The following is a 24,723-nucleotide window of genomic DNA, read 5'->3' as shown; positions in this document are numbered from 1 at the left end:
TCATTCAGATTTATTTATTTTTATTTCATTTTCCAGATTTATTTTTCTTCTTTTCTTTAGATTTTCATTGGTGGGCCAGTCATAATGGTCCCGCGGGCCTGATGTGGCCCGCGGGCCTGAGGTTGAGTATCACTGCACTAATGCAAGGTGGTGACAACCTGCTCATCAGGGGCAGTTAAGGGTTCGGTGTCCTGCTTGTGGACACTTCATCAGTTTGCCAGGGGGAGACGATGAACTGTGTGTGAACCTTCTAATTCCCAGATTATTATTATTATTATTATTATTCTGCCTTCTGGTGCTATTGTCAGTGGCTCACTGTGCATCCATTGAGGTGCAACAAACAAGTAATGTTAGTTTTCATGCTGAAATCTGTGTTAAGGTATTGGGGGGCCTCACAAAGGTGTGCAGATGGTTGGATAAATTTCACCTGGATATGGATAAGAGCACTAGAGCCCTGTAACAAGAAGATGTTCTGGTATCCATATGAGACATAGAATAATCAGAAACATTTCATCATCTTGAAGATATATTTATTACAGTCGAGGGATGCATTCAGTCTGCATCCAGCATCCCCCAGTTTCATAATGCGTCATAACAGTTCCAATACACTCGGTAGCATTGCAAACAAAAGAGGGTGGTCTGTGTGTAGTGAGGTGGGGTGGGGGGGAACTGTAGGCAACGTGTTTAAAGGCACAACGGAGTGTTCTAAGATTGCATGGTCTAAAGTCCTTAAACACAGTCATGTTTCCCATTTCACACATTCAAATCATTAACTCATTCATCAGGGGACGGATTACCTTGTATCATAAATAAAATGACATTTATCATCAGATAAGTCTTAGTCAGAGAATACTATTTATGTAACGTAAACATAAAATGCCAAAACATGTCAATTTGTTCGCTTGTCCGGTTTCGTCATGTTGTGACGAACCAGACAAGATGGTTCGGCACAACAAGGACCTCAAGGACCTGTTTAATACTGGCCTTAGGGTGCCGAATGATACCAGAACACCTAATGCTGGATTTAGTCGTACCAAAAACAGCAGAACTACAAGCTCACAATGCGTTGTGAGCTTGTAGATCAGCTATTGTCGCCTGTTATTGAGATACATACTGTATAATTAATAATGCATCTGTTGTACTAGTACTGGATGAGATCCTATTGCAATTACCTCCTACTTCATTATGCAGGTAGGTATTGTATACCTAAAAAGTGCTGTGTACCGTCTATTCTACCCTATGCATAATCCCTCACATTCATTATTGATGAAACCCAACCCCTAAAAGTGACTTCAGTGGTTATGTAAATAACATGCATAAACCATGTTGCCAAACAGTGTGGAATATCAGGTCAATATTTGTTAGCCCCAACTTTTTTTTGTGTGCCGTAACAACTGCACTGCTATATTGCTTCTCCAAACCCTTCACCAATACCTTTTAAATAAAAAAATATACAGCACACCAACCTCCAACTAAACCAGCTTACAGTACATTTGGCTTATAAACCATCTAAACGTATTTGTATTCTTGAAACAGTAAGGGCAATACCATAGTATTGTGGTTTTCCATATTGCTACCATTTGAGGTGTTCATTGTCAGTTGATATTTGTACACTGCAAAAAATAGCATGTTCTAGTAAAAACTCAGCCACAGCAAACACCTGACACCTATTTGACAAGGCCAAGACTGACTCTTAAGCCTTGTTTAACAGCTGTTCTCCTTTATAAATATATGCATGAATATGCCTGAACAAAGCCGTAAACAACGGTTTGAGCTGGTCTGCAGTGCATCTCAGTGGTCAGACAGTCCGTGTCTGTAGGGTTGTCCTCTCCTCTTGTCCTCACTGGACAGCCTTGCTGAGCTCTGTGGCCTCGAGCATTTTCTGAAAAACATGGAAAAACAACAGCAGAAGAATGAGGCTCGGCTTTGCTATGAAAAGGTGCAGTGTCATAGCTGAGGAAGTTTGACGGCTGTGGGCAGTAATGAGGTTGTAATGCACTGTATATTTCATGTTCCTTTGGTAAACTTGGTCATCAACCACTGATAATAGGCTGTAAAATATAGCACAGGTCGTTAAAGGAGAATTCCATACTAGAAGGCTTTCTTACCTTTATTTGTAGGGCTTATAGTAGGGGAAATAGCCAATAATGCACTTTTGCACAAAATAACACCTGGACCTCTTTGGTGGGGACGTAACAACTAAAGGGTAAGAAAGCCTTCTAGTATGGAATTCTCCTTTAAGGAGGGAATCATATGCTGCAATGACAACTGCATTCCTTTCATAGAATCAATAAAGGTCTATCTCTATCCATAAAGTCACATAGGAAAATGTCTTCTGTATCCCCATATATGACTTAAGACGAGTCATCTACCTTAAGATCCTAAAGTGACTGCAAATGGAACAGAGCTAGTGGAGAGATCTTTTTGTTTTGTTTATAAACTCTGCTAACTCTCAACTCCCCTGCTGTGAGTTGAGAGTCTCTCTCTCATTAGCAGGCAACAGGGCAGCACTATCTCTCTGTCTCTGTTTCTGGCACAACAGCGCCACTTTTGCCCCTACTGGTACTCATAGTAACAGTCACATACATAGTCACATACGTAGGTTAACACGGACATTGCTGTTCCTTGGAGTGGTTGCACCACTCAAAAAAGTGTTATGACATTGAAGGATATGTGAGTGGACAAGAGAGGCAGGGCGAAAACCCATGATATGCATGATTAATAATGGTCCAGGTTTTTCATGTCTCAGAGCATGGGCGCAAGCTGCCCCTGAGGATATTATACTGTAGATGGCAAGCAAAGACCAGTAAGTTGTAAACAACAGTACACCGCCTGCTGATCTCCCTTTTATCATGGAGACACAGTCTTCACTCTCCTCCTAGCCTTTCTCCAACTCCTCTCTCTCCTTTAAAATGACATTAGGTCCCGAGTACCAAGGGAAGCAGAGCTTTTAAAATAGCATTACATGTCAACAGGACACTCTGGTTCTTGTTGCAGGGGCCTGGAGTCTCTCAGACAGATTGAGTTTGTTATAGAGACACATTCAAGCACTGCAGGAAGAGAAGCATGGTTTGTTTGGCTTACTGGGATGATATATGGGCCCCGGAGTGACAGCCAGGTATTGTTTGTACCTCTTCCACTGACAGAACATATCTCATGGTACGTAGATCAAGGGTCACAGAATGGAACAGCAGAGCTCATCAGCATCGACCGTGCTGGAATTACTACACTGCCAGCCAAAACATGATCCAATATGGCACAGAGCTGATCGTCTCACAGCTGTCCCACCTCGAGAGAATCGGATACCATGCGACTCTTCTCTCAGGTCTAGATACCACTTAAAGGTCTGCGTCATATAAGGAGGGAAAGAAACACACAAAACGCACCGGTTCAGTGGTATGTCCAAAAGACCTCTTCGACCCAAAGTTAACCACCTCTTCAGTGAGGCCATCTGATCCTGCCCGCCGAGCTTCATGAAAGTCCGCTCATCCGCCCATCCGATTTTGAACTTGACTTTCGATCATTTCAATCTAAAATGAATCGTCACTTTGAGCTAGCCTGTTGATCATTCCCACCAAGTTTAATCAAACTCCAACCATCCATTCTCATGTTATTTTGTTCAGACACAGAGACAGGAATGATAGCACAATGACAAGCTTTATGTAAAGAGCTTTGCAAACACTCTTTTTTGCATGACAGTATTTATATTCTCAGATCCACCTTAAAGCTGATAGTTTACTATCAGATTATGGTCGATCTGAGAATACAAATACTGTAGTAGGTAGTTTCTATGTCTTAGTTGCACACCCAATATGGCCCACTGTGGTCAGTCTTCAGCATAGTTCCTGATTGCAGCACAATACATGAGATTTCAAGGCTTCACATCAAAGAAACGATTTTGTTCCCCCTGGACAGTTATCCTGCCTCACCTGAGTTACATTTTAATCAATTCATTCCCTGTGCCTCGGGAGAGAGACACCCAGAGCAAATTAACGTCCTGAGTTGAATGTTATTAAGGGTTCTGTCCCAGGCACTGATCAACAGGGGGGTTTCTGCTGAGGTAGACAGTAATATTCAATGGCATTTCCTCAGGGGCAGCGGAGAGGTTAAATACATATGGTCTCCCTCAGGAATAGAAAGAGTGATTTAGGGTGGTCTTTTCAATAGCAACAAGAAAGAAGAAGCACAGAGACTTCTGCAGAAGACGATTCAAGCAGTACAGCAAGATTTAAAGATATTAAAATGTCTGGATAGTTAACAAATGGGATGTCTGAACTTTTTATTTATACTTGGTTCTTAGTACTAACAGTAATTTAAGTCTACATCAACAAATAGAGGGATGTCATGAGTGAGAGGGGGAAGTCAGCAGATAGAAAAAGAGAAGGAAGTAAATAGAATGATGGAGACAAGTTGAGTGAGAAGGAGCAGAGACAGAGAAGAGCAGAGCAGGACAAGGAGAATCAGCTTTCACCGTCCAGAACTGGAACTTGTAGTTAACAGCCATCTTCTAATGCCTAACCAATTCCAGGAGTCCCGCATGCCCACGCTTAAAAGGGCATGTCACCCGAGGCTGATTTTGTAGTTGTTTTCCAGTTCAGGCTAAAAAATGAGGTTGAGCAAGGCTTATAGTACACTGTGATGTAAGCAATGCACAGTGCACACATGCAGCTAATGCACATTTTATTTAATTCGATTTAGTTGCTCATGTGCAAGAATTGACAATACTGATTACAACTACAGCCATGGCTCTGGGAACACACCAATTATTAATTTTATTAGCTACAGCTGCATTGCTTACTAACTTGCCATGTTTTTTGTATTTGACATGTACAGGAAAACAAGTCACAAAATCGACCTCCGGTTCCATGCTCCTTTCGACAACCCAGTGACACCTCCACCCTTGTCAAGTAATAGGTGTGTCGCAGTGCAGTCGTGCAGAAGGCTCCTCCGCCAGCAATGCTTTCCCTTTAAGCATGCCCACTCCCCCCCATCACACTGCCCTCAGGGCCTCATAAGTGAAACTAATGCCCCTGGTACTCCAGAAAGCTCTGGTGAACATGTCCAGCTAATTGTGTTGATATGTCACTATTGATCACAGCAGAGAGGAACCAGCACTGGGGCTTTAGGGCTTTAAGAAATGATTGGATCACATAACGTAAACTCACACATCACAGATGATGCTCATGCAAGCTCATAATGAACACATACTGTACATGTTAAGCACCTACACTCTTGGGGCTACATGCCTGCACACATACAGTAGATCTGTAGAAGTACTGTACATGTATATCCCCTAAAGCGACATAATTCTAGACTGTTGCTCAACCCTATGGGGTTACTTTGAAGTCCATAGACATAGACTCACTGTGATTGAGGTACACAGTACCACCATTATTTACCACAGCTACTGTACAAGCTAGACAATAAACATTATCATTCCCTGTTAGAGAGAGTGTGTGTGTGACTGTGTGTGTGTGTGTGTGTGTGTGTGTGTGTGTGTGTGTGTGTGTGTTGCGTGTTCATTTTATGTTACAAAGCCTAGCTGTAATGGCATGTTACAATCTTCCGTTGTAGTCATAATGTTTTTGTGGGTGGGCAATACGTGTCTGCTGTACCAAACTGTGAAAGCAATTTATTGGTTATCAGGATGTGTGTGTGGGAATACGGTATGTACGGTGTGCAAGTGTGTGGGTGTGTACTATTTTACCCTGCTCTGTGCTCCAGTCATGACCTCCCCAGTGGTGCTGTGGAACAGTAGCATTTATCCCCGTCACAGCAATGACTGTAATACTGCTGACACTGAATTATACACTGCTATAGGGATTGCTGGGATCTTGCGCGCACGCACACACACTGACACACACACAGTTGCAACTCTTTTGGGGCAATTTGTTTCATCACGCCTCAATATACTTGAACAAACCAATGCGACCTTTACCACAGTTACTATCATTGAGCTGAATATTTCATGTGACGGCAGCTGTATCTATCCGTATGCCTGAAGGGGTTTTCCCCGACGACAACTGGCCTGGCTCCCAGTCGTTCCGCCACTACAGACAGTCCCACTGCCTAATTATCTGGCGGTGAACTGTGGCCTGGTCCCATCGAGCGGCAGTTCAACGTGTGTGATTGATCTGGTCAGATGCAGACAGGCCACGGGCCAGCAACAGCGGCCAGCAACGTCAGCTGACCGCCTGATCAAAAGCCTGGGATCTGAGATCTCCTTACAAGTTGCTCTTTAAGTGATGGTATCCCACATGCTGGATGTCTGTCTATGTTTGCATCAGAGATGCACTGATGGGATTATCCACCACTTGAACCCCAGCCTCCCTATTCTGGGGGAAACATTAACCAAAAATAGCAGCTCTAGAAGCACACAACGCAAAGAGATCTGGTGTGTAGATGGAGAAAAAGACAGTTGTAACTCAAGTCAGTTGCTCTAAGATAGAGGGTTTAAGTAGTTAACTAGTAAGTGAATGCAATGACTGCAGTGTGCTTGATATACCGTACGGGACAAAATTCCAATGAAATCAATCAATTACTTCAAAATCATGTTCATCTGTGTTACATTTGATTCCTAATCAAATCACATCTAGTTGCTCAATTTAAGGTTCTTGATTATTTCTGGTTTATTTTTATCAGCAAACTGGAGAGTAATTCATACGTTACTGGTTTCTTGTATGTACAGCATGGTATATACAGTGTCAGTAAGTAGTGCTGGGACACTGGTTTCTTTGTAGCAGCATGCTGCAGAGCTGGATATTGGGTACTGGTTTATTTTTTATTTTTTTAGCTCATACTGCAGAGCAGAGCCCTGCTGGTCATAGGTTACTGGTTTCTATCAGCATACTGCAGAGCAGAGCCCAGTTGGTCATAGGTTACTGGTTTCTAGCAGCATACTGCAGAGCAGAGCCCTGCTGGTCATAGGTTACTGGTTTCTAGCAGCATACTGCAGAGCAGAGCCCAGCTGGTCATAGGTTACTGGTTTCTAGCAGCATACTGCAGAGCAGAGCCCTGCTGGTCATAGGTTACTGGTTTCTAGCAGCATACTGCAGAGCAGAGCCCAGCTGGTCATAGGTTACTGGTTTCTAGCAGCATACTGCAGAGCAGAGCCCTGCTGGTCATAGGTTACTGGTTTCTAGCAGCATACTGCAGAGCAGAGCCCTGCTGGTCATAGGTTACTGGTTTCTAGCAGCATACTGCAGAGCAGAGCCCTGCTGGTCATAGGTTACTGGTTTCCTTATCTGTATGCATGAGGCATTATAGTAAGGAATGCATCATCAATCAGCAAACTGCTGCATGACATGATGGGGAAATGCATCATATGTGGAGCCCAAACTGTACATGTATCTGTACAGTACATGCATCTGTGCAATCAATCTCATCCCCTATAGTTTTGCAGTCCTGAACTGTCTCTGCCCATTTGGCTGCCAATATATCTACAACCTTTTGTGGTTGTCTTACTGATTGCACATACAGTACACAGTACATACAGTATGTCTATAATACTCATACTCGTATGCTGTATACTTCAGTCACTGAATCTCAACACTGAATAGCCTGCTGGACCAGAGAACCTCAACCTTTTGTAATGCCAAAGACCCACCGTTTGAGGTATTAGGCCACAGACACCCCACTTAATACAATATTCATCTCTGGGACCACAATCCTCCACACTGTGAAATCATCAGCGTTACTTATACTCTGTGATACAAAGCCTGGAACCAAATGGACCTTACTGTAAAAAAGGTTACATTTGTACACCATAAGAGCTCCAAACTATTATTGCATAGTTTGGAAATTAAATTAAATGGCTTATACATGTCACTTAGTCCAACTAGGGAACATTTGACATTATGGAGAAACAGCAAATATCAATATAAATTTGGGAATTCTGTAATCTATCAATGTCAAGCATTATTACTGGATATTTGGACTTGCATAATGTATTAATTTTGGTTATGTTGGTGAGCTTTGGGTGACATTACACTTACAGAATTAGGATTAAGTCAAAGAGTTCCACACAGTTTAGAGGAATTAGTCCGCATTTACAGCACAAGCGCTGCTTTTACATGGTTAGATTATTACAATCTGCATTAATAGTCAATTTGATACATTTTACTGAGCCACTCGGATGTAAAACATACACAGTCACGGGAAGAACTACAGCAAACTGTAATGAACATTTTAGTATTGTAAATCTACAATCCAAACATTTTGCACATACAGTAAGGTCAGCTGAGAGTTCAGCTCTAGCCACTTACCGTCCATAGAGGTGTCTCTGCACACAACCAAGAGATCACAGAACAAAACAGGTCAACTCTCATTCTATTGATAACATATACACCAAGATTACATCATGACTACACCAAATTCAAGATAGATTACACTGTAAAATAATCAGTGTTAATTCACCCACACATTTTAACTCTGAGTGTACAAACGGAACCCTGTGGTTACCATTTGTGTACTCTCAATAGTTAAATGAACACAGAGGACTTTACAGTGTACCGTATGCGTATGTGATAGACTGGGAGACCTGCACACCTGCACAGTGGTTAAGCATTGCACATTATCCTTCTAAGTGTGCATTAGTATTCTATCATCTTCCAAACAACCCAGGTCAGAGGCATAGCATAGGAGCAGAAGCAGCAGCCAGTGATGAGTGAGTGCAGTGTTTAAAAATATGAATAATAAAATAATGATAATTGGAAATGGCTATATCCGTATGCCCTATCAGGACCATCTGTTTATAGAGAGGAAAGCTGCACAGTTGACATGAAGACGTGATAACTAAGATCCAAACGGCAAACGCAGGAGCACTCTGCCCTGTCATTAACAATCAAACAAATGGTCGTAGAGCACATGAGAGCTAATGCTTTACAGTAGAGCCATATCAATACTATTACCATACGACACACCATTCTTCTTCAGCAAAGTGCTCTGGGACATACATCACATTAAGGATCTGCTCTGAATTCAGAATGAAAAGCTATTAAGCAGATACGTTGCTGTGGATACGTGCATCAACTCTCTACTTTGTCCTTGTTGTCACATACACAGACAGAGGTTTCTATGAAAAGATCACAGTGTGTGTGTGAGATGCACATTGGACAGTAACACATCTCTGACAAAACAGTGGACACCCCCATTAACCAAATGCAACTCGAGAGCAGAGAGCAGAGTTCTCCGTTTGCTCGTTAGCTAAACAGCACTCCTGAGGTGGCTGTGGAGAAGCATGCTGTTGGGTCATTAAGCAATCAGGACTGGATAACAATATTGATGAGACAGGCAGATACACATGTACAAAGACACACACACACACACACACACACACACAGTCAAACACACACACACACACACACAGCAATAATACTGATGAGCCTTCCATGGACTGCATCAGCGCAATCCGCAGTGCAGCTCACGTCCATTCTACTGAGCCATGAGTGATGCCGCCGCCTGGCTAATGGTGTTAGTCATGTCCTACTGTTGTCCATCATTATCGCACACTATCGCTCCACCACGCTGACATGCATATATCTTCTTAATGTGCTTTATTTAAGTGAGGGACCGTCACACAGCTTCTTAAGCGATCACTCCTTCTCATTATTCTCATTCTATTGTTTTAAATTACTTAATATGAGTTTGTATGTCCACATTTCAAAACGTATGTATATGGCTATAATATGATATACCATACTGTAGGTCTGTAATGTGTTGGCATGCATGTTTGGAAAGCATGCCTATGTTAATGTCAAATAACAGGCAATTAATTCCTCTCAAAGTCTCTAACTCTCTATCTCTCTCTACATATGTACTGTATATATATAGTGTATATCCAATGATATTCATAACTCTAAGCCTCTAAAAAATGAAAAACAAAAATATATAGATGTAAATCTACTAATAAATAAATGTATTATAAATTATATATTATATTATAAATTCTAAGATGCACGCCTTTACCTTTTTCTTCAGCGCCTCCAGGGATTCGAACTCCAGGCGGGCCAAGTTGGTCTGGATGTGTTTGGGAACGTCAGGGATCACGAAGCACAGAATAAACTTGAAGGCCAGCAGCCCATGCTGAAATCACAGAGGCAAATGATTGACCCGGGACCCTGTACTGTACCTTTTATGCAAATAGTAGTACACCTCAGATCTTATGTTATTGTAGAAAACCCCACCACTCTAGCTGAGAGTGGGGTGGAGTAGTGGCAGGTTGCCTTGTTGGTGGTGTGGGCGGGGCCAACAATCAGCACACCTGGGGACTATATATAGGCCTAACTAAGCAGCAGACAAACATTTTGTCCCTCACTGAGAGGTGCTTGCACTGCAGCACCACAACTCCTTCGTGCCTGTATACCGATGCATTACTGTAAGTCTGCCCTTTCCTAATTACCAGAATGCCCCTCAGAATATTCTATTTGTTAGACTGCCTATGCCTATGTTTCTTGTGTCTGATTACGCCTGACTTATCCCCATTACTGATGGTTACTCATTTCCTTCTCTTGTCAGTCAAAATCATCTTAAACCATCATTCATCCTCATAATACCTCATTCCACCAATGTCGCTGAATAAACCTCTTGACTATCAAACTGCCTGATCTGTGGACCTCACATGCTCTTATAGGCATGAAGGTGTAGTGCACATACTGTACAACAGCCAGCCTCCTTTTACCAGTCAGAATATCTATCAGTTATATCTGATTCTGCATTAATAATTACTCATTTAAATTTTGTCCTGAAAGGACTTCCTTTATTGCTTTTGTCTCTTTTTTCCCCTTTTTTTGCCAAAAATAGCAGTTCTGGCTGAACCGTGCAATCAGTTGCAAACTTCGATACACATATGCGTCTCCTCATGCCGAACAAATACCGTGCTCTTACTTTTGACCTGACCTCTGAGTCTAGATCACCCGTCATTTTGAATTATATGAAAATCAATTAAAATGCATCTCCTCCCAGGATCGATCTATATATATATATATATATATATATATATATATATCAATTTTAAATAAAATGGCATTTTTACTCGAGTCGTGACCCATAAACATTTGTCCGTTACCCACAAATGGGGATCCGACCCACTGTTTGGGAATCAGTGGTCTAATGCATTCCCATATGACAAGACACCTGCTGTAGGATATTGTAATGCTTTGGAGGCGAGCACTACTGGTAATGGGTCTTCAAATGGATATTAATCACTCACTCTGTTTTATACTTTGTCCGACTTTGTCACGCGGTGAAAATGGACAACGTGAACATTGAAAATGTTCCCTTAGCTTAGAATGACTTGCCCAAAATAGGAACGCAGGAAAGTGGTTAATGTGTTTTAATGATACTGGCCAAGGGCAAGAACCCCTGTTCCAAAATGGACGCTTAGAAATTGAAAACAACATAACTAAATTATGTTGTATTTTACTTTATTTTATCCTTTGTAGGACACCATTCTGTAAACATACAGAGGGACCAAAACCAGAGTTGAATATCAGTGAGAGGAGGGCTTCTCTATTCATACTATTGAAAATGAAGACAAGTATAGCAATGGGAGTTTGCATTAACCAGATGAACAGAAAAAGTTAAAACCCAGCTTGAGATCCAGTCAGGCAATTTACATGCACAACAATATTCCATGACCATTAAACCATAAGCAATCATATGCAATGAATGACCCGGACAAGATCCTATTCAAAAGCTTTTCATCTTAAACATTTCATCACATAGGATACTTGGAATATACTGATATTTGCCATTATAAGGATTAATATCACATTTACAGTGGTAAACGGGATTTGCAAAGCAATGTATAGCTGTATAGCTGTTCCCATGGCAATATTGAGAATATACTGTGTTCATGTACAGAGGGATACGAGTAGAACATGAAGACACACACCGATGAATACAGCTGAATACATTATTAACTATTATCAACTGGATTTCTAATGTGCTCACTGAGGAAATATGCTGTTGGTTCTCTTCTAAAGGAAATGTCCTTTTGAACACCTGATTCACATAGAACTGAACCAGCTAGCTTTCCATTTTCTCCAACCTGAAGATGAGATGCAGGAACACACACGTACGCATGCATGCATGCGCGCACGCACACTCACACACACATAATACCCACCAACATGCATTCAACTGCATTAATCAACACAAACAAGTACTGAACACAGTAACACACACACACACACACACACTTAAGGTGTATGCAGCGTGCATTCTCACGCACGCACGCACAGGGCCATCTGCTGGAACGTCAGTTTGCCATCAGCTCCTTTGATTTAACAGAATGTTCTCATCAGAGTAATGCATTCATGTGTCCCAAATGGTGAGGAGTGAGAGTTGATCAGAGGACATAGATTATTCCAGAGAAATATGCTCCATGCTTAGCTAAGTGGCTCAGGCTAGAAGGATGATTACAAGCTTCTAGGCAGCTGGTGAGAGATGGTGACAATTCACATTCCGCTATTATAGCTATTTTGGGGTAGAACAAATTTCCATTCTATTGACAGAATTGGACAAGATTTCTGGCCAAAGAACTACAGACTAAGATAAATTTTGTCATTCTAGTCAGCACAGCAGTTCTACTACAGAACAAGCCAAACAAGCAAATAAATCCCTGGCCTCGGTAGCCTGGCACATTGATTGAAATGGAACAATAAAATATCTAGCTCTTAGCTGATTACTAATGCTACAGTACATGAAACAAATGTATATTTTTCTGTATTCTGCAGCATAGATTTGGCACGAAGCTGAGGAGAATGTGATGTTTATTACTGAAAAGGAATGTGAGCTAAATCCTTTGCTTCTCGAGGACAACCACTAAGAGGTCCATAAACTCCAGGTTACTTCATCAAATAAACTAAATAGCTTTCACACTCTATGATGGCATGAAACCCCCCGTTCTGCACTTTAATTGTGTCATGATTCTGCCCATAGTGAAATGAGCTGGCACTTGGAATATCTTTTCCATTTATACAAAATATATCAAAAATGGTCCTCCTTAGACACTAAATTGGTAATGGGACTCTGCCAGTTCCTAGATCCAGGCTCGACTACTGCAACTTTCCCCTTACTGATCTGCCTGCATACTCTCTTCAACCTCTGCAAGTGATCCACAACGCTGCTGCATGTCTGCTCTGATCCAGAACACTGCTGCATGTCTGCTCTGATCCAGAACTCTGCTGCATGTCTGGTCTGATCTAGAACGCTGCTGCATGTCTGCTCTGATCCAGAACTCTGCTGCATGTCTGCTCTGATCCAGAACGCTGCTGCATGTCTGCTCTGATCCAGAACGCTGCTGCATGTCTGCTCTGATCCAGAACTCTGCTGCATGTCTGCTCTGATCCAGAACACTGCTGCATGTCTGCTCTGATCCAGAACACTGCTGCATGTCTGCTCTGATCCAGAACGCTGCTGCATGTCTGGTCTGATCCAGAACGCTGCTGCATGTCTGCTCTGATCCAGAACGCTGCTGCATGTCTGCTCTGATCCAGAACTCTGCTGCATGTCTGCTCTGATCCAGAACTCTGCTGCATGTCTGCACTGATCCAGAACTCTGCTGCATGTCTGCTCTGATCCAGAACTCTGCTGCATGTCTGCTCTGATCCAGAACTCTGCTGCATGTCTGCTCTGATCCAGAACTCTGCTGCATGTCTGCTCTGATCCAGAACACTGCTGCATGTCTGCTCTGATCCAGAACTCTGCTGCATGTCTGCTCTGATCCAGAACTCTGCTGCATGTCTGCTCTGATCCAGAACACTGCTGCATGTCTGCTCTGATCCAGAACTCTGCTGCATGTCTGCTCTGATCCAGAACTCTGCTGCATGTCTGCTCTGATCCAGAACACTGCTGCATGTCTGCTCTGATCCAGAACTCTGCTGCATGTCTGCTCTGATCCAGAACTCTGCTGCATGTCTGCTCTGATCCAGAACTCTGCTGCATGTCTGCTCTGATCCAGAACTCTGCTGCATGTCTGGTCTGATCTAGAACTCTGCTGCATGTCTGCTCTGATCCAGAACACTGCTGCATGTCTGCTCTGATCCAGAACACTGCTGCATGTCTGCTCTGATCCAGAACGCTGCTGCATGTCTGCTCTGATCCAGAACTCTGCTGCATGTCTGCACTGATCCAGAACGCTGCTGCATGTCTGCTCTGAACCTCCTAAAACACTTCCGAGCTCGTACTTTTTAGGACCCTTTAATACTTCAAAGGAAAGAAAGAAAGAAACCATTACTGCATCAGAAGTATAATTGCCATGTTGTTTTTGGTTGACTAATGTTCATGCCACTCGCACTGACTTTGCACTCTGTATGCTCTGGATATGGGCATCTGTGCCTAAATTGTACATTTCAGTGGTAGCATGAATCCGATACCAGTGCGGATCCATTTATTGCCCTAGTCACATCTAGAACATGACCTGGAGCGATGGGATCAGATGGGTCTTTCTAGAACATGACCTGGAGCGATGGGATCAGATGGGTCTTTCATCTAGAACATGACCTGGAGCGATGGGATCAGATGAGTCTTTCATCTAGAACATGACCTGGAGCGATGGGATCAGATGGGTCTTTCATCTAGAACATGACCTGGAGCGATGGGATCAGATGGGTCTTTCATCTAGAACATGACCTGGAGCGATGGGATCAGATGGGTCTTTCATCTAGAACATGACCTGCTGGAGCGATGGGATCAGATGAGTCTTTCATCTAGAACATGACCTGGAGCGATGGGATCAGATGGGTCTTTCAGATCAACTTATGGAATGCATGGAGACAAGATCGGTACAATTCAGAGCATGCTGGTACCACGTCTGTCCCAGCTGCTCAGTATTCAGTACTCATGAATGCTGTTGCCATGGCACGGCTTCACCGCTAATTGGAAAAATTGCATTTCAATCCACGTCCAATCCAACTCAAGAGGAACTACTACTACTTCTTCCATTTCTTTTGCAAAGCTGCATCAACTGAATTTCTCATTTTAAACCCACGCACTAGCCCGTATTGTATTTATTGGTCTCTGCTCCTGGTTGAACTCACCAGAGGTCCATAACTATGGACCTATTGCTTGAAGTATTTAAAGAACGACCTTCAGGACCGAGGTGCACAAGATCGAAATAGGTCTTGTGATGTTGTGAGCCAGCTTAACTGACGAACACTCATTTTGAATTTGACATTTTACACCTAATTAAAAATACTTTCGACACTGAACCACAGACCTAGAGTCAAAATCACAAAATCAGTCACAAATACAGGCACGTTGTTTAATTTAGTGAATCATGGCTCCCCAATCCCCATCCTCAGCTATAATTTAAAATATATGTATTTTAATTGGTTATGCATCAAGGATGAGTGCTTCCATTATGAGGAAAATGATATACCTCAAAATAACAGTAAAAATAACAAGGGCCCATGATCAGGGCATATCCCTATATATCATACTAACAAAGACCCATACAACTCCATTATAGGTTGGTGAAGAGACTAAAATGTATTGGGCTAATCCTGTCAGCACCTCAGGTTAAGAAAGGTAATGCAATGCAATGCAGTCATTGCAGTGCAATGCTGGAGCAGGTTAGGCTAGACTAGGCTATTGGTGAGGCCAGGTCTGCTGCTTTGCCGTTGCCACTGGCCAAAGGCTAATCTGATTATCTGCAAACCGTCATAATGAGATTGCTCTGTCTGTTGTACTGCTGAAAATAACCTCAGAGAAAATGACAAAGTGAGGGACATCTGCTTATTTGTCTGTGATGAAGTTGTAAATATAGTTCTGTATCAGCTCAAAGCCCAGACTTAATTAAGTGCATTGAGCATTCAATCATTCACACAAATTAAAATGTAATTAGAAACTTCTGAAATGGTAATACACAGAACACTGTTGCTGTTAGTGTATTTGTGCGAAGCCAAACAGATCTTCACATGAAAAACAATTAATGCTGCATCTTAGTTGATAAATTCACAATCAGATATATTCTGGAATTAATTATTTTTTGTTTTATTTGAATTGGTGTTTCATGTGTCCTATTTCTAGCAATTTCAGATTCATAGTGGTTCCAATGAAACCAATTATCAAGGGTTTCAGATTAGCCAGCAGTCTACTGTCTGTGCATTTGAAGAACTTCAGACTCTGCCAATGATTCTGGGACAAGATTTGAAACCCAGTATGACAAGTACAGTGGAAAAAAGATAGTTTCGTTTTACAGGTATTCAAATGTAGCATTATCTTCAGGGCTAAAGGGCCCTGTTTGAAGCCATCATTTTGTGGGCTGTGCTGCTTTTTAGACTTGGTAGATGATAGAATACAGACCTGTGACTCTGAGAGAAAGTCTGGGTCTGTTTCTGCAGCAGCCTAGCCGGTTGCCAGGCTACTGCTCAATGATGCATGTGAGCCCTACACAGTAATTACCCAGGTATCATGGCACCATGGCTGGATACGACAAAGCGCTATAGCCCCCCCTACACACCCTCACGGCCATGAGAGATAAGGAGGGGATGAATGATCTCTTTAATCCTCCATTTCTTTACAGCCACCCCACCCACCAAACACATTGACTGAGGGAGGACTAGGGTTCATTCCATATTCTGTTTTACACAACTGTTTGATTCAAGTGAGAGCTTCAGTGCTGCCCTTTGTGAGAGTGAGTGAGTAAATGAGGTTTTATCCCATTAAACATGTGAAAGCATTTTATACTTTAGCATTATAAATAACGGCTATACAAGCTCATAATGTGTCACTTAAAGATAAGCTATTTTTGAAAAAGTGATATTTTAGCTAATCTTAAAGCAAACATTTTAGCTAAAATATTTACTTCTGGGGTTCCTGGAACAAAATATTTTGAGATGGGGGTCAGCGGCCTAATAATTTACATCGTTTTTGGTAGGGATGTCCCGATCCGATCCCGATACCTCAATTTCTGTGTTAGCCGATACCGAATACTGATACCAGTGTCGTGATCTCATGTTGTGTTTATAGCTATCTAGCTATATATCTCGTGTTGTGTTTATAGCAGACTCCTCACTCAAATGTGCACTTGCAGTTTGGAAAACTCCACATGCCCCAACATTGTATTTACCTGCCATAGTATCAACCCCTTACCCCTGTGTCGGATCTGTGGTTAGACTGGCATATACTACCGATATGACCCGATATGACAAATAAGGGGCCGATCCGATACTTTACCCGATACCGATATAGTATCGGGACATCTCTAGTTTTTGGAGTTCCTTGACATGAACTTATCAGTGGTTCACATAATTTAATAATAAAGGGCTAAGTGGCAGAGAAATAGGTAACACCCCATAAAGAAATAATGGTGGCTATAATGAAAACCATTATTATCTCAAGGTCCTGTAGAGAGCATTCAATTAATAACAAATGCTTCCAAATGGCACTACATGCAAACAATACACGTGTGTGTGTGTGTGTGTGTGTGTGTGTGTGTGTGTGTGTGTGTGTGTGTGTGTGTGTGTGTGTGTGTGTGTGTGTGTGTGTGTGTGTGTGTGTGTGTGTGTGTGTGTGTGTGTGTGTGTGTGTGTGTGTGTGTGTGTGTGTGTGTGTGTGTGTGTGTGTGTGTACACGTGGCCGATCGCATGTGTTCAATAGAGCCTGGCCGATATATTGACTTATTTGACTTTTTCTGGCATCCACATGCTTATGTTACAGATCCCGACTTGGGCATGTCGTTAAAAGCGAACATTCCAAAATGTTTTCTAAAGTATTCAAAAATAGCTGATTAGAATTGATTTGGTAATTTTCCACAAAAGTTGGAATATAAAGTAATCAGTAATCTCCATGTTAGATTGTATGTGACTTTCCAAAATCGGGATTGGAACAAAAGAAAAAAATGGCACTGGTCAGCCTCTAATGTTCAACCCCTTTAGTATACTGAACCTGGCCCTCATGGTTAATGTTCAACCCCTTTAGTATACTGAACCTGGCCCTCATGGTTAATGTTCAACCCCTTTAGTATACTGAACCTGGCCCTCATGGTTAATGTTCAACCCCTTTAGTATACTGAACCTGGCCCTCATGGTTAATGTTCAACCCCTTTAGTATACTGAACCTGGCCCTCATGGTTAATGTTCAACCCCTTTAGTATACTGAACCTGGCCCTCATGGTTAATGTTCAACCCCTTTAGTATACTGAACCTGGCCCTCATGGTTAATGTTCAACCCCTTTAGTATACTGAACCTGGCCCTCATGGTTAATGTTCAACCCCTTTAGTATACTGAACCTGGCCCTCATGGTTAATGTTCAACCCCTTTAGTATACTGAACCTGGCCCTCATGGTTCTACCACAGAAAGACATGCATGGACAATATGAGAGAAGGGAGGAAAGGAAAGACAGAGAGAAATGGAGAAAGGAACGAGGAAGGAGGAGATACAGAGAGTTCTTTGCGGTGAAAGGAATGTGCTGGATGGAAAGTACGTGCTTAGATGTACAATCAGCACGCACCCAATGCATGCACGCGCATATACGGAAACAAGGTTCCCTCTTCTCTCTCAATCCATCTCCTCTCCCCCGCTCTCCATCCTTTTCTTCCCCCATTTCATTACGTTCACATTTCACCTTTGATCACCTCTACCCTCTTCTATTATCATGGGTATCACACTATAAAATACTGAGAGAGACAGAGTGATGGAGAGAGCATAGGGATGTAAATTATCAATTCATTCATTAATTGCTGAGAATCTTAATTTCCCTAGACGTCTAACATAAAAATAAACATTTTGCTGATGTATATAAAGAATACAAAAGGCATATTATATTCCTTAATAAAATATGTATTTGACCATTTGAGATACAGGGCCAGGCAATGAAATCTTTTGAGGAATAAAATGAGATGAAAAGTGCACTATCTTGTCTGTCACATCACATGCAAAAGCAGAGACATTTCTGTGGCTACCAAGGTGTGTGTGTGTGTGTGTGTGTGGGGGGGGGGGGTTCCTCGGCCACGCGCAGAGTCGCAGACAGCATTACATTCACAGAAAACCGCCCAATCATACAACCACAGTATTTTCATTTAATTGGACATTACACTGTTGGAAGAAACGGTGTAACGAGTGGCTGGTTTTTGGGTTTAGTTTCACTTTGTTCCACAATGTGTATGTGGTGTTTTCACAGGGGGGAACTTATAAGCAAACAAAAGCCAAGGAAAAGATGCAATTTGGAATGTTCTGCAACAGCATGTGGATGTCTGGTGCAGGCACCATGTCATGTGAAGCAGGTAGGTGTGAAATTATACTACGTAGAGATGACAGACACACAGACAGCTTGTGTATGTGTGTGGGGATCGGCATGTGAGTGGGCTAGCCAATCACGGCTCTGTGTTTCGTGTGGAATTCTGTAGGTTAGTGTTTGTGGTGTAGGCGAAATAGCTTGTGAGAACATGCCTTAAATGGCAATTGGATGATTTGAGGCATTTTGTTCCAAAAATCTGTTTGGCAAAAATCCACCTGTTGGTGGCGCTATAACAGGCCAATGTGAAAAGGGTGGGATATATTCCTCAGCCTAGTAGGAAATTGCGTGAAAGATTTCACGTAAATTGCACGCTGCATTCATGATTTGAGGCTTTTTGTTCAAAACTGGCCAGTCCTGCAAACTTTGAAAGCCAATGTTAGCCAATTAGGATGGAATATGAAATATCGGACAGATCCGTCTTGAGCACATGACCATAGAGATACCGTGTAACGATTTGTGTAATAGCAAAAAGAAAGTTTTAGAAAAGTCGGCCTCCTGATGGCGCTATAACAGGCCGTTCAGGAAAACTTGGGGCAGAGGTTCATCGTTGGTATCTAGGGAATGTGTGTGCAAAATTTGGCATGGATCGGGCGAACAGTGCCGGAGATTAGCTGATAACGGACGGACGGAAGGCAGGATGGACAGACACACCCACGCACGGAGTGCAAAACATACTCTCTCCCCATGCCTTCGGCCTGGTGGAGACAACCAGGCTCAACTGTAGTGCACTGTTACAGATTGAGACATGAACTAGCTGCTAACTTCTCCCCCTAAGGAGCTCGTTAAGGGAGCAGAAAAATGTATTATTCTCTATGATGTGAACACACTCTGCATCATTCTGACCTCACTTGTCTACCCCAATGTTTTCATTGCTTTAATTGCATTGTTATTTTGAGGCAAACATAGGCATCTATGTGTGTGGGATGCATAGGGTGGCATCTGTTTTAATATTTTTGAGTGGTGCAACCACTCCAAGGAACAGCAATGTCCGTGTTGTTCACCTATGTGTCCGCCTATGTATGTGACGTTAATGAGCACGAGTATGACAATTAGTACCAGTAGGGGCGCTGTTGTGCCAGAAACAAAGAGAATACTGTTGCCTGCTAATGAGAGAGAGAGAGAGAATGGGGGGGAGAGGGGAGTTGCACCACTCAATTCACACGGGTGTGATTTTTTGTTTTCTGAAAGGAACTGAGGAATGAGAAGCACATTGTTGATGAGCCTAATTAGAAACCACACACACACACACACACACACACACACACACACACACACACACACACACACACACACACACACACACACACACACACACAACTGCATTATGACTCTTTGGCTCCATCTGGTGGTGTCTAGAAGCTTTTTACTAGCACTGACAGGTGACATAATGTGAGACCTGAGCAGGACTGGGTTCAGGTGTGTGTGTGTGTGTGTGTGTGTGTGTGTGTGTGTGTGTGTGTGTGTGTGTGTGTGTGTGTGCGCGTGACTGACTGTGCGTGCGTGTGTGCATTTGCAGTACCTCAATGGCCACCACCCAGAGTATGAGCTGCGTCTCCGACTCAGGGAAGTAGGCTTTGACTTGTGGAGACATGCCAATTAGAGCACAGTTGGTCACCACCGCTATCACACTCATGGCCTCAAAAGCAATCTGGAAGAGAGGAGGAGAGCAGCACTTATCTCTGGGTAACTGGCTTAGGACAGAGACTACCACTGTTTATATTACAATAATAGAAAAGCGATAGAGAAAGTCCAAAAAAGGCAAAGAAAGCACATGGGATGGCCTCTGCACTAACATGGCCTCATTGCACCTAACATGGCCTTAATATTTGACCTCAGTAGTAATCTATCATGAAAAGTCATACCTGCCACAGTATATTTATTCTAGGTGAAAAGCATATTGTTGCTGTCAGGTGGTAACCTCATCCCAAACCGTTAGTTTTCGTGAGACACCTAATGTTTGTTCAACATTCTATGTTTGTTTCTATGGTCTTGGACTTTCTAACTAACCGTACACAACATGTAAAAATTGGCAAGCACATCTCCCCCACTCTGCCCATTAGCACCGGGGCCCCCCAGGGTTGCGTGCTTAGCCCACTTCTCTATACACTCTTCACACACGACTGCTGCTCCTCCTCTCCATCTAACCTCATAGTTAAATTTGCAGATGACACAACAGTACTTGGCCTCATCACAGCAAACGATGAGACCTTCTACAGGAGGGAGGTCGAGGGTCTGGTGGCATGGTGCGGAAATAACAACTTGGCTTTAAACACATCCAAGACAAAGGAGGTTATCGTTGATTTCCGCAGGTCCGGTCATCTCAGCCACTCCCCACTCTTCATCGGAAATGAGGAGGTGGAGAGGGTTTCGAACTTCAAGTTCCTGGGCTTGACTGTGGCCGACGACCTGTCCTGGGGGACCAACATCACCTCTGCCGTGGGGAAGGCACAACAACGCCTCTTCTTTCTAAGGAAACTAAAATGGGCAGGACTTCCACAGGCTCTGTTAATTAATTTCTACCACTGTGCAGTAGAGAGTGTGCTCACCTATGGGCTACTGGTGTGGTTTACCAGCTGCACCAGGGCAGACAAGGAGGCCATCCACAGGGTGGTCAAGGCTGCAGGGAGGATCATTGGGACCAGTCTCCCTGAGATCTCCACAGTCTTCACCTCCCGCTGCCTACGCCGCACAAATAACATACTACAGGACCAGTTCCACCCAGCACACCATCTCTTCCAACGTCTGCCCTCTGGTAGAAGATACCGATCCATCCGGTCCAGAACCAACCGACTGTCCAACAGCCTTTACCCACAGGCTGTCAGGCTGCTGAATGAACAACCCTTTCCCCGCCCCCCCATCGCCGAGCCCCCCCCTCTGTAGTATTAAAGGGTACTGGAAATGGACTTGGACTTGCACTGAACTTTTGCACTATTACATTGCACCAGCACTATTGCACTTGGGTTACTGTACAGTATGGTTATTATGTGATGCCAGTGGTGAAGGTGAAGGTGAAGCTCTAAACTGAATTTCGTTGTTTCATGTAAGCAATGACAAATAAAGATCTATCTATCTATCTATCTATTAAAAGATTTGTCCTTTTTTAACAATTCAAACCAGCAATCAGCAAGGAGCATTTCTCTGCTCACCTGCCAGACACCTATGTTAGCAGCAGGGTCAGAGTAGGGCCGCTTGTACACGCGGCATATCTTGAAGGCATCAGAGTAGAGTTCTGTGACGTTGTTCAGCACCACCAGAACCGCAGCCAGAGGGTAGACACAGGAGAACAAGCTGACGTAACCAAACAGCAGGAACAGTTCCAGGTAGTCATCAAATGTCCCCTACAATAGGGAAGCATACATGCGCACACACAGGGTTATAAGTCAATACCAGAAGTGCTTAGCATGAACAGTCTATTTCACACAATAACTGGGACAATTCTGGGTACCAGAACTTAACATGCTTATCGTTAATAATCCTGTATAGTATACAGGATTATTATTATAGTATACTACTAGTACTATGTACAGTATACAGTGTATACTGTACATATTCTGCAATATGTTTAATGTAGCCCAAGCACAGTCCTACATGAGACATCTGTGCTACTGTAGATAGAAGCGTATTAGCCAGGTAAAAGTCATGACAGAGAAGAACCTTACTAATCATGTCATCATCCACTCTCATATCAGGAGACTTCAATTACCGTACATTTTAGGTCTACATTGGCGCCTTATTGTCTCTGGCCCACATCATCCTCCTGACTATAACTCAATGATACAGTGCAGCCATGCCCTCACAGAGCCTTCAGTAACAAGACACCTTTTCTTCTACATAGACTTTTAAAGTGAGATTATGTCCAGAGGTAATGGCTAATGTGCCAAGATAGATGATGGGGAGGTACAGACTAATGTTTCTATAAGACAACATCTTATGTTTGTTTCTAATTTAAAGAGAAACAAACTAAAGCAAATACAAATGCATGCCATAAGAATGTAAACGTTATCAGTTGATTAAACTGTAAATGAAAATGGCGTTGACCCACCAGGTAGCTGCTCATGTCAGCCTCCAGTCTGACTTGCTCAGCCAGAGGGAGCTCCTTGTCCCCCATGACTCTCCTCTTCTGGGCTTTACGCATCATCTTCTTGTTGCGTCTCCTCTGGAGCCAGTAGGGAAGGAAGGCCTCCATGATCTGGTTCAGGATCTGACTGGTAATCAACAGGGTGGCCAAACTCTGTACGGACACAAAAAACTATGTAACCAAGAACCAAACGAAGAGAAGAATGGAAAAGGAAGGATAGAAATAAGGAAATATGGATGGAAGGCTAGCCTAAAGTACCTGTCGGAGAAGAGGCATATCTTGCATCACAAAAGCTATCCAGAACAATGACGCGAAGCAGTTGAAGAAATTGAACTGCGGTGAGAGGACAATTGAAATGTTAATAGTAAAACACGCAGTTTCGGTGCAGACTGAAAATGGAAATGCTATGAAAACCGCTCACTCAAATCCTATACACTCACCACCAAGACTTTGAGCACCAAGTGGTTTTGATAGGAAGACTCCAGCCTGTGATTTTCTAAATGAAAGAAAAAGCATTTTGCAGTCAGTAAGGCAAATGACAGCTTCACACCAGCCCTGTCAAACATCACATCCCTCTCATTCAACTACAATCCAGCCTATCCCGGTCAAGCCCTCTTTTCTCAGCCTAAGCCTATCAAATCTATGTTTGATCAGGGCATCTAAAGCTAAATGTAAAATATGCAGAGCCCAGGAATAACATGCAAAATGTTTCCTTGAATGCCTTTTTGTGGTTCCAGTTCATTTCACCATAGTTTCGCTTGATTGGTGTGGCAGCAGATGTACTTCCAGTTTAAATAAATCTGCTGCCATGCCAGAACCGGTATGCCACATTCCGGAAGCCGGGACTACAGTTATGCACAGCCTAGTGTCTCAAGTGGATTTCAAAATCCTCTTCTGAATCACACGGTCAAGTGGGATCAATATAATGTGCAGAAAATCCAACCTAACCCCATCTGCCCATTTATCATCTTCCATCCTTTAACCACTCACCCCATTCCGTGAGGAATTCAGCAGCGTATCTATAGATCAGGTTCATTACTTCTATCACCACGCCATAGATTATACTGGGGATGAACGACAAGACTGTCGTCCAGAAGGTGGGGTCTGCATCATAGATAGTGAGCGCCCAGCCCTCCATGTCGAAGTAGATCTTCATGATGTAGAGCGACAGGTTGAGGCAGAGGAGGACGAAGGGGACAGACACCAGATAGATGCGGAGCTGCCGCTTGGTATTGGGGTAGATGGGCTCCTCACGTCCCGTCACAGGGTTTAACCCCAGGACTCCGTGGAAGCCGGGTCGAGGTTCTTCAAAGGCCTTCTTCCTGCTCAGCGTTCCCCAGCCATAGGAGAGTGTGGCACTAAACCGCTTCCATAACTATCAGGTTAAAAAAAAACACCAAT

The 24,723-nt window shown here is 43.0% G+C and overlaps 1 protein-coding gene across 3 annotated transcripts in view; it reads right to left on the bottom strand.

Moving 5' to 3' along the window:
* Nucleotides 1–508: 508 nt before the first annotated feature.
* Nucleotides 509–24,723, bottom strand: part of ano10a (anoctamin 10a) — a 30,062-nt gene continuing 5,847 nt past the window's right edge. For 2 of the 3 annotated variants that reach the window (XM_080767494.1, XM_080767493.1), the window contains exons 8-16: nucleotides 24,313–24,697; nucleotides 23,763–23,818; nucleotides 23,581–23,655; nucleotides 23,287–23,475; nucleotides 22,391–22,582; nucleotides 20,764–20,892; nucleotides 9,967–10,083; nucleotides 8,265–8,281; nucleotides 509–1,882 (exon numbers count right to left, since the gene is read on the bottom strand). In XM_080767494.1, the coding sequence (XP_080623620.1) occupies nucleotides 1,792–1,882; nucleotides 8,265–8,281; nucleotides 9,967–10,083; nucleotides 20,764–20,892; nucleotides 22,391–22,582; nucleotides 23,287–23,475; nucleotides 23,581–23,655; nucleotides 23,763–23,818; nucleotides 24,313–24,697 (1,251 nt within the window). In that variant the 3' untranslated portion in view covers nucleotides 509–1,791. The remainder of the gene's footprint in view (nucleotides 1,883–8,264; nucleotides 8,282–9,966; nucleotides 10,084–20,763; nucleotides 20,893–22,390; nucleotides 22,583–23,286; nucleotides 23,476–23,580; nucleotides 23,656–23,762; nucleotides 23,819–24,312; nucleotides 24,698–24,723) is intronic. The other variant, XM_080767495.1, reaches the window with a different exon arrangement.

The sequence above is a fragment of the Protomyctophum bolini genome, assembly GCF_963924005.1.
Source record: "Protomyctophum bolini genome assembly, chromosome: 7".
Lineage (NCBI taxonomy): Eukaryota > Metazoa > Chordata > Actinopteri > Myctophiformes > Myctophidae > Protomyctophum > Protomyctophum bolini.
This window is presented reverse-complemented; position numbering and strand designations above follow the sequence as displayed.